Source organism: Microtus ochrogaster, linkage group LG8, assembly GCF_000317375.1.
Source record: "Microtus ochrogaster isolate Prairie Vole_2 linkage group LG8, MicOch1.0, whole genome shotgun sequence".
In the NCBI taxonomy this organism is placed as follows: Eukaryota; Metazoa; Chordata; class Mammalia; order Rodentia; family Cricetidae; genus Microtus; species Microtus ochrogaster.
In genome coordinates this window covers 11424654-11435301 of record NC_022033.1, presented here as the reverse complement: position 1 = coordinate 11435301, position 10648 = coordinate 11424654, and the positions used below count along the sequence as shown (strand labels likewise).

The following is a 10648-nucleotide window of genomic DNA, read 5'->3' as shown; positions in this document are numbered from 1 at the left end:
TGCCTGATCTACGGGAAAGCATTCTTATGGGAAAAAGGTGCCTAGGTAGAGCAGACAAGAGAGCCATGTGGCTCTGGGTTTTGATTCACAGGTACAGTCCAAGAGCTTGTGTACTGGGGATGATAAACCAGTTGCATTTTCGTGCTCTTTCTTCCAGGGAAAGTGAAGCTCCCAGCACGGACCTTCCAGGTCCTCAGACCCTCAGTCTTTCTTACACCCGAACCTCCTCCCTCTCCCACGAATAAGCCAAACACCACCAGGCTTGTTTTCTCCGGATCTTTTATTGAACGCTGCAGACTTCATTAAGGGACCATTTGCTTGGAAATTCTTAAACATGTGAACGTTTTTTTTACAAGACAGGACAGCAGCCGGAGGTCACACAAGGGTCACAAGTCCATCTCACCACATGCAGAAGACAACACTGGGGTTTGGTTGGCTTTCTTGTGTGCATGTATGGGCACATGCACACCAATGTACATTGTCACATGTACAGGAAGGACTAGAGCCTTCCACTGGTGAAGGTTCAACAGGACCCATGAACACAACCGGAAGAAAAGTGGCTGAGGACCCTGGTGGATTATGGCTAATATGATTGGCTTGGCCCCCTTGGAGAGTGGGGCAATCAGAATGGCTTTGCTGGCAGAAGAACCCCAGCCTTATGCTATAGGGTCCTGGGAGGGGCAGAGGGTCTGAGCTGATGGGATTGGCATGCTTGTCAATGTAAGCGAGCCTTTGGGGCTCAGTTAAAAGGAGAGACCATTGGTTCTTACAACTCAGGAAATGAGATCTGGTTACAGACACTGGCTCCCATCTTCCTGCTCTTGCTAAGTCCCAGACCGCCTCCTACCTTGGACCCTTGGCTTGAACTACTGGATATCTACCGTGGTCTCTGTGGGACCTCCCTGTAAACTGAAGTAGAACAAGCAGGAAGGCAGCAGGTGCTGGCCAGTCTCAGGGCAAGAGGCTCTGAGTAGACCATGGCCCCCATCAGTTCAAGGCTACCAACCTCAAATGTGTGCGTTACTGTGACTCCAGACACAGTCACAGAAGACATGGGATCAGCAGGGGCAGTGCAGAGAGAAAGGAAGGCCCACTCTTTTCTTCCCAGTTAGCAATCCCCGAGCCAGGTGAGGCTCCTTTTTACTACGCCCCCATCCACTTCCCACTCCCACATCCACGTTCTCCAAAACACAAGCCGAATGATCATTGTGTGCCACAAGCTTCTGGTGCAGAAAAGGGGGGCTCCCTGACCTTTAGCTTAGACCCAAACCGAACAGACCTAGAGAGAAAGAGGATAGCTCCCCTGTACTCCCTACAGTTAAATCTGGCTCGTGGATGCCGCTGGTCTCAGAAGTCTCAAACCCCGGGGAATCCCAGAGGCTGGGAATTGCACAGTTGAGTTAGACCCTTAGGGTCCCTTATGTGCAACCCTGTCTACCCAGAGCTTTGCCTAGGGAGGCAGGAAGTATGTGAGCTCTGTGTGTGTGGCTTGGAGCACATGTAAGTGGGACAGAATTGGGGTTCCTTACTTTCCCCCCAATTGCACTGTAACTGCAGCTGAGTGTCTTGGGCAACACTTCTGTGGGCTGAGATTTTGGAAACTGGTTTCTGTTTAATTCAGTTTTAGAAGAAAGTGATTCAGCCAACCTTGGCCTACTGGTCTACCTTGCCTTTCAAAACCACTGAGACCACCTGGGCTTGGATTCACTAGGAAGTTCACATGCCACCTCCTCCATACCCATCATGCCCAGCGAGGAAGAGTTCACCAGCTCTGTGTTGAGTGAAGGTGAATGGCAGGAGGCAGGTCCTTTGAGGATGGATGTGGGGAGCAGCCTCTCTTCTTGGAAGCAGCTGGAGCTTTGTTTCTTGAAAGCGGAAATTACGGCTACCTCAGTCTTTTTTATTTTTCTGAATTTGTTTTGCGGGTAGAGATCTTTGAAAATCTTGACTAGGTTCAATATTTTATTTAACAGGGAAACAAAAAGCCCTTTTTGGAATGGCGTCTTTTGGGATTGCCTGGGCAGTGGGTGGCTGGCTTGTGGGGTGATCACTGCGTCTTTTTGGTGGGCACAGGATCTAGGGGAGGGGGCTGAAGCACCATGCGGTGACCAACCACAGGTAGGACTTTGTGGATTGACCCTTTGCTGGCCAGGGAAAGGGCCAGGTGAATGACTGACAGGGTCAGGCTTGTGAGTTGAGTCCCCTGCTGCAACCTTCTTCTTTTGGTGCCTCCTGGGAAGGCCCCGATCCTATAACCTTAGGTCCCACTCACTAGCTGTGCTCCAAGACCTTGTCTATGTGGCCTGAACCTGGGCCCAGAATGTTCAAGACACCTATGCAGATACCAACATGTGCACATAAGACCATGGACAGCAGCACGCGCGCACGCAAACACACACACACACACACACACACACACACACACACACCAAGAAAGAATTGCTTTGAATTTCCAGTCCAGTTTTGCGATTATGCCAGGGCCCATTTGTGTATTATCTAGACTCTCTGTGAATACCTGCAATACAGTGGGTAGTCAGGAGCTCCTTACCCAGCATGCATTGCATTCTATGAGCAGATCAGCTGACTTATGAGAAAGGGCTCACTGGCTTTAAGTGGAAATTGACCAATTCACGTTAGATGGCTACTCTCTTGGGCCAACTCCCTGCCCATGTTCTCCTGTTAGCTTCAGGACCTTGGCTGAGGGGGACAGAGGTAGGGCTAGATGTGGAGAAGAGAGCTCACTTGACTAACAGCCCCTTCCAAATTCCATTCAAATTGCCGTTTGGAAATTTCTAGAGAAATTCTACGGCAAGGAAAGAGGATCAGAGCATACCCCCTCTTTCTTGGGAAGAGAGCCAGTGCTTACTTATCTGGGTAGGAAACCTGGGAAATAACAGGACAGTACTTTTTAATTTTGTTCTTGTGCAAAAGTTACACACACACACACACACACTCACACACACACACAAAAACAAAATCTTGTCTGTTTTATTTGGCTCTGGAACAAACCAGACTACCAGGAATTTTAGGGTTGGGGAAACTGATTAGAATCACATTCCAAAATAATACATTCAGGAACTGGATATAGCTCAGGGGTCAGGCGCTTGTCCGACACAGCCAAGGCCCTAGTTAGATTCCAAACACCACAAAACAGAACAAAACCAAAGGGAAGAAAAGAAAATCCAACCATCAGGATAATGAATTGTGTTTGGGTTAGCATCCTCTTGGGGTTCTTTCAGTTGGGGACACCATCACTGTTAGAGATGGAGAAGGTAGGTCCTGGCTCGATCCAAATCTCTGATGCTGGTGAAGCGGAGGCAGGCAGGTGACCTGTTGAGCATGGGAGGCAGTCTGGTTGGCTTTCTTTGCTGTCCCAAGTAGGTGACTGATGGAAGAACCCCTTGATTCCACGTGGTGTCTGCCCATCACCTGCCCCCAGGCTCAAAATCGCCTCACATATGAATGTTCAGAACTGACCAAGGACTAGAGGTTTGGAAAAGCGGAAGCTGGAAAAATACTCACACTTGGCGCTGCTGGGAAGGGCTGGGCAGGACAATCGCAGCTTTGGGCTGTCACGCCTCAGTTTTTGGCTAGAAGGCTGTCTGGTCACTGGTTTTTGGTGAGACTGTGAGAAATGGATCGGAGATGCAGCACATTCATTCTCTGAGGTTTGCCAGAGCCTGCACAGCTCTGGTCCCTGGATCCAGCTGGTGGCCCTGGGAAGCAGGATGGTAGAGATGGGGGTGGCCTGGCCAAGAGGACTCAGGAGTGTTCCAGAGCTCAGTGATGCTCGGAAGCAAGTTTGTTTGCAGGAGGGTCTTGGTTCCAGTATTTTGGGGAACCAGAAAGCTCGGTCCTTTAAGATCCTGGGAGGGTAAGGCCTGAGCTCCTGGCAACCCAGGTCCCAACTACACCTCTGCTTCACCTGGCTTGCTCCTGAACACCTGGATTCTTAAGAGTGACAGCCAGGGGGACACAGACCTAATGAAGAAAGACACAATGACCCGCCCCCCACCGAGGGGGCCAGGAACTCAGGGGGACACAGATCTGATGAGGAAAAACACAGATCCTCCCCACCCCCCGAGGCCAGGAGCTCAGTCTTCAAGGATGTCAAACCTCAGTCTCTCCTCACCTCCAGAGAACCAGAATCCAACAGAAGAAAAGAAAAAAAAAAACAGCCCAAGGGACAGTGGGAAGGAATAATGGGGAGCAGAAAGGACCAGCTATGCAAATGAGCAACGATAAAACCCCCAAATATTACTGTTACAAAAGAAATTAGACTAAATTGTCCTATTATAAATATACTAAAAATACATATTATATATATATTTTATCTGAACAAAAAAATAGACTACTCTGAGATGTGTGGACGTCCTAGGATATAGATACTTCTAGAGCCAGAAACAATGGCAACAGAAAATGCAGAGGTAACTCTTATTTCCAGGTGTGCCCAGGGCTGGTTCGGGTGGCCCTGGCCTGGTGACATGAAAGCATTTGAGTGTTGTCATAGAAACAGTAATAGGTTAGGAAATGCCTGGGGCTGGAGTGTTCCAATGTCCTTCTGGCGACCTGGCAATCCCCCTCGTTCTTCTGCCAACTTCTCAGCTACACACGCACAAAGCACATCTCCGAAGAAGCATGCTCTAGAAGCTTGCCTGTGCAATCTTTGATTCAGCGCAACCTGTGGTTTCTTTCCTTGAGAAAAGTTGGCAGAGAAATAAGGAAGAGATATTTCTGTGTCTATATCTCTGTGTCTATCTAGCTATATAGACGAACCTGGCTTTAGGGACCCTTGTCTGGGATGAATTTTAAATATGCCCTTGTTCATGGACTAGATACATTCCAGCCATGACCAGAGTCAGACAAACGCATAGTAATTACAAAAGTCGACAGTACGTTACAGTTGTATAGACGAGGATGCTGTTGTGTCTTGTGTGGTTTTTTTTCTTCCTTCTTAAAAACGTGGATCTTCTCAGGAGAAGGGACCGAGATGAGGCTGCAGCTATGGAACACAGAGGAGGTGGACCAGAAGGCGAGGCTCAACTGTTGGGAGCGAGCAGAGTGGCTCAAGGATGGCTTCCATTTCCTCTCTTCTCGATGGCCACCGTTCTCTCCTTTCTCTCTTTCTCCTCTCAATGTGCTTAAGATGGAATCCCAGAGAGAAATCTGCAGCCCGAAACCTGTTGTTTTGGGGCCATCAATGATGGAAGGGTGAGAGCACTGATCTGTCCTCCCCTCTGGGTGCACACAGATGCCCAATGCCCTTTCTGATGATGGGATGGATCCCGGAACTCGAGTTCCGCTGGGTTCTTGACAGTTCTGTTGGCTTCACAACTGGACCATAAGTGAATCTCCACCTCCAGCCCTCGATGTTATTCAGGGCACCTCACTTCCTTTTGCTCCGGTTGGCTCAGGACAGGTGGAAATGGACCACCAAGTTCAGGGGCTTCTGCCTCCACACCCTGGCTTCCCTTTTCATGACTGAGAACCATCTGTCAGATTCAGCATCATCTTGGTGACCCTTCTCCAGCTTCCCCAGTGCATGTAAACGCAGGTACCCATGTTGGGTGTGTGTGGAATGAAACTCGGTTCCTTTTTAGCAGGCGGAGGGCTGGTAGGAAAATTTACAGTACTAACTTGAGTCACATGTGGAGGAAAAGCTGTATTCCCACGGCACACACACTTGTGAGTGGGGAAGAACAGAAACAACAGCAACAAAACAAACCAGCAAAATCCAAAACAAAGCAGAAAACATTTACGCATAGTTTACGCTGAGTTGAATTTCTATAGGAACTCGGTCGGACTCTGTTTATTCAGCTGGGAAGGGGTACTCTGAATTCGTCCTTCATTGACTCTGTAAAATGCTACTTTAAGGTCAGACAAAACGCAGGAGGAAGGGACAGCCAGGTCCTGCACGACACAAGGCATAAGGGGCCTTTGGTTACAAGGAGAAGTCGCACCAAGTGTTTCTTAAAAAGAAAGAAGTCATTTCTCTTCTGTACACCTGCCTTCGGCTTAACCAACCAATGAAATGCCTTGATTTGAAGAAGGGGGCGGTAACTTCCTTCTGGCTATATATATGGCTATGTTAAGACATGTTTACTTCCTGATATGTAAAATAGACTCTATCATCAGTAGGAGTTTTTACAGATAGCTCTAAAAATATCTGAATCGGAAATCACAACGATTTACTTTTTATCAAAAAGCATTTGTTTTGTTTTCCCTGAATTTTCACATCTGTGCTGCTGGGTGACATCTAGGGTGACGGAAAAACAAAGAAGAGACATGAGTGATGGTGAGCAGAACGGACCCAACCCGTGGTCACAGCAACAGGCTCCCAGCACCAGGCCGAGCTGTCTCCAGGGCACTGCTGAACAGGGTGACCTTCACTGTCTACCCCTTCGCTTCTGTTTTGAGAAAGCTCTGGAGGCCCGTGAGACAGTTGAAGTCTCAGTCTTCCCCAACCACAGCAAATGCACCCTCCGGAGGGAGAGCACTCTGGTCCCCGGAGATGCTGAGAACTGTCACAAACCGTAGAAGACACTTCGTTTAAGGTTGATGTAATAACCCTTGAGCGTTCTTCCTGTGACAGGTGGCCTGACCTCAGCCATGGGAACGGGAGGCAGAACATTGGGATGTAAATGTGCTTATGGGTGGATCATGCCATTAAACTGTTGGGCAGACCAGCCATAAATCATACTGAGGACAGGCGATCAATACCATGTCATTGCTCCATCAGGAAGACACACGCCTGTCACTGTTCTGAGGACAGAAAGGAGGACACTACAGCCTCTGGGACATTACCCACTACCACTATAGTAAGAAAACCACATTGCTCCGTGTACTACCGACAGGCTGACCGATAACACCATCTTTACTGATAGACAAGCCATAGCTACAGTATCGTGCGGACTGGTGTCACTGAGGAGGGTCAACAACACCGTGCCACTGGGTTACAAGTAGGCAGGACAACGCCAGGTCAACAAGCTAGGACAGGAAGACTGACACCAGGAAGTATGTCAGAACCTCTAGGGATACACACGGGTACTTATTGCTTTTGGCTGTGCCGTCTGCCTAGATGGCTGCGGGAAGGAGCGTCAGGCTTCCAGGACAGACAGGGACACAGAACACACAATGGCTGGTTGACAAGAAAGAACAGTACAATACCCAACCCCCAGTTGCTGCGCCCTTCTGAGACATGTGTGTCTCTTTCACATGGGATTTTAAGAGAGCCCTGCCCCGAGGGCTGAGGACCCCTTCTGACCCATGAGGGATGAGGGGTGATCCTGAGGGGCCATGGAGGAGCCCCGGACTCTAATGTGGTGACAGTGAGACCCAGTGTGGCCAGAAAGGGGCACAAGTAACACCCCAAGTGCAGGGCCACCATGCGGCCCATGGGAAATAGTGCTTGTTTTAAAGTGCAAGATCTTGACACTGTCCCTGGTAGAACCTATTAGAAAAACATAAAGTGCTTTTATTAACTTATTATTATTTGTTAGTTTGAATACCACAGGAAACAAACAAAAGAACAAAAACAAAACAAAACAAAAAAAGAACTTCTCTCATAGTAGGTATATTCCTATGTTCCCCGCCACAACGAAAAGTCGTCAAAAGCCTGCACAGGGCAGTTCAGGGAGGGCTCTGGTTTTTTTTCTTTTTCTTTTCTTTTTCTTCATGTAGAAAATGAAATTTATTATTTTTTAATGCCGTTCTTCAGCCACACAGTCTCTTTGAATAATCTATCTTGTTTGCATATTTGACGCTCACCTATCTTTTGAGTTCAGGCTAGGCGCTGTCTGGAACGCTCATTCCTGTGACAGCCCTAAGAGCGGTGGTCTGGTTTATCCCCCTGGCTGCATGCCAACTGTCTGAACTCTTCCTCGGTTGCCAGGTGGGCAGAAAGAATGGAGTCCGAATTGTCAGCTCACCCTGACAGCGTCCTAGAATAAAGCCCTGGGTGCCACAGAATCCTGACTCATTCAAGCCGCTTGCCTGGTTACGGGTTATGCGCTGGGACCATGACCGATAGAGCAGAGGATTCCTCACGATCAAAGTGTCCCCTGTACCCTTCTAACGGCACGGTCTTGCCACGGAGGGCAGGTGTTCTTGGAGGTGGCTAGGCAACACCAGTACTACTTGGTCAGCCCACTCTTTTGCTAGCAGCCCCTTGCTCCAATGTCCTCATCCAGCTGAAGCCACCAGAGATGGAGATGGCACACTCAGAGGTTGGGAGAGCCTCAAGAGGGAACTAGGAAGTGGGTGGCCTAGGCTAGGTCTTAGTGGCTGTGAGCTCTGCTCATTTCATCTCTGGAAGGTGCTGTTAGGAGGTATGGTCCCCGTGACTTGGCTGGTTATGTGTCCCATAGACCTGTCATGGCTCTCAGGGTCTCTCCTGTTGTTGGAACTCTGCGGGGGGCCTTGTGTCTCCGAGGTCATGTAGAACTCAGCGGCAGCAAGCCAAGCATCCCCCCTCCTTGATTTCTCCTGCAAACTCCCTTCTGTGGTGGGCAGCTCAGATGCTCTGATCCTGAGTGCTCCCGTGTGCTCCTCCCCCAGGCAGCATGTGTACATCGGGGGAGGTGTGATTCTCCAGCTTGCACTTCTCTTGAGCTCCGGGGCCTTTCCCAGTCAACCCTTCTGAGGAGTAGACACAGTTGGGCCTTAGGAACTTAGGGGAGGTGGGCAAGGGGGAGCTTTCGAAATGATTCTTCTCTGTTCTAGTTCCGATGCTGAACTTGGGGCTGGTGCTCCCGTGGATACTCTTGGGAGGACTGGAGTCCACGCTGTAGAGCGGCTGCCCCTCATCGTCTGTGTCTGTGTCTATGTACTGGTGGACGCCCGCCTCAAAGTTGAATGCTATTGCTGTGTGTTTCTCGGGGGAGAGAGGGGGTGTCCTGGCACTTGCTGTGGTGTAGATGGAGGACTCTGGGCTCAGCACGGGCTTGTCTAAGAGTGAGGCGCACTCCAGTCCTGCGACTGCAGCTGCTGCACCCCCTCTGTTCCTAAGAGGATCGTGGTACATCCCCAGAGAGGGCAGCAGCGGGCTGGGATCGCCCTCCATGAAGTTGACCTTGAGCGCTCGGAGCTTCATGGGGTTGTTGGTCTTCATAGAACTCCTGGGGCTCTCAACGAAGAAGCCAGAGCGGCTGGCCTCAGGAGTGGGGTTGGCATCGATGAGTCTCCCACCACTGGCACCCAGAGCCCCCCGCCAGCCTACCTCTGGAGCTGTGCTGCCCCCAGCCTTGCTGGGGAGGGAAGCCAGAGGACTGTGGGAGAATCTGGTGGCTTCAGGGAAGTCCGTAGCACAGCTGATGAAGCTGTCGATGCTGGACATGCTCCGCATGTCAATGACGCCTTCTGTGCGTGTGGGCAGAGGGGCCACGGGGCTGGGCATACTTTCCATCTCCAGCTCCTCCTTCGGCATACTCTGCGGTGCCATCTCCTTGGTATTGAGGATGGGTTGGGACTGCGTCTTGGCCATCTTATTGTACATGTCTTCCAACTGCTGGACATTCAGGTGCTGAGGACTAGAAGACGATCTGGCCTTCTCAGGGGACCCCTGCTCCTTGGTTTCAAAGGACTTGCTTGAACTGGTCTCAGATAGTGCCCTCTTGGTCCATTTCCACTTGTTGGGAGACAGGTGGTTATCCTGCACTTTGTCCTTCTTAGCCATGCTCTCTCCGTTTTTCTCCACCACGATGTCCATCATCTCGATGCTCCGGGCGAAGGCATCCTTCATGTTCATGGACACGATACTGCCATTCCTCTTGGCTCTCTCCAGAGCTTCTCTCCGCTTGATGGCTTTCTCCTGCCGCTTCTGCTCCTTGTAGAATTCTGAGAAGTTATTGACGATGATGGGAATGGGAAGGGCGATCACCAGGACCCCAGCGATGCAGCAGAGGCCGCCCACGATTTTCCCCAGGAGAGTCTTAGGGTAGATGTCTCCATACCCAACGGTTGTCATGGTGATAGTGGCCCACCAGAAGGAGGCAGGGATGCTTTTGAACTTAGTGTCATCCTCATCCTTCTCGGCAAAGAAGACCAAGCTGGAGAAGATCATGATGCCCATGGCGAGAAAGAGGATGAGCAAGCCCAGCTCGTTGTAGCTCCTGCGCAGTGTGAACCCCAGAGACTGGAGGCCGGTGGAGTGGCGGGCCAGCTTCAGGATGCGAAGGATGCGCATGATGCGGAAGATCTGGACCACGCGGCGCACATTCTGGAACTGCAGCACGCTCTTGTTGGATTCCGTGAGGAAGATGGTGACATAGTAGGGCAGGATGGCCAATAAGTCAATGGCATTGAGAGGGCCCTTAAAAAACTTCCATTTCTTGGGCGAGGACAGGAACCTCAGCAAGTACTCCATGGTGAACCACGCAATGCATACCGCTTCCACGTGTGCCAGCTGTGGGTTATCCGTGCTCTGGCCAAACTCGTCCAGGCTCTGTAGCTCAGGCAGTGTGTTGAGAGACAGGGCAATGGTGGAGAGGACGATGAACATGATGGAGATAATGGCCAGGATCTGCAGGGAGAAGAGAGAGCTTAGTCAGCACCCAGCAACTCCCTGTGGGGAGAGGAGAGGGCTCGGCCAGCGCCCAGCAACTCCCAGTGAGGAGAGGAGAGGAGAGGCCAGCGCCCAGCAACTCCCTGT

The 10648-nt window shown here is 50.6% G+C and overlaps 1 protein-coding gene across 1 annotated transcript in view; it reads right to left on the bottom strand.

The window, feature by feature from the left end:
* Nucleotides 1–260: 260 nt before the first annotated feature.
* Nucleotides 261–10648, bottom strand: part of Kcnb1 (potassium voltage-gated channel subfamily B member 1) — an 88906-nt gene continuing 78518 nt past the window's right edge. Inside the window, exon 2 of the mRNA XM_005362863.3 lies at nucleotides 261–10519. Coding sequence (XP_005362920.1) covers nucleotides 8513–10519 — 2007 coding nt within the window. The 3' untranslated portion in view covers nucleotides 261–8512. The remainder of the gene's footprint in view (nucleotides 10520–10648) is intronic.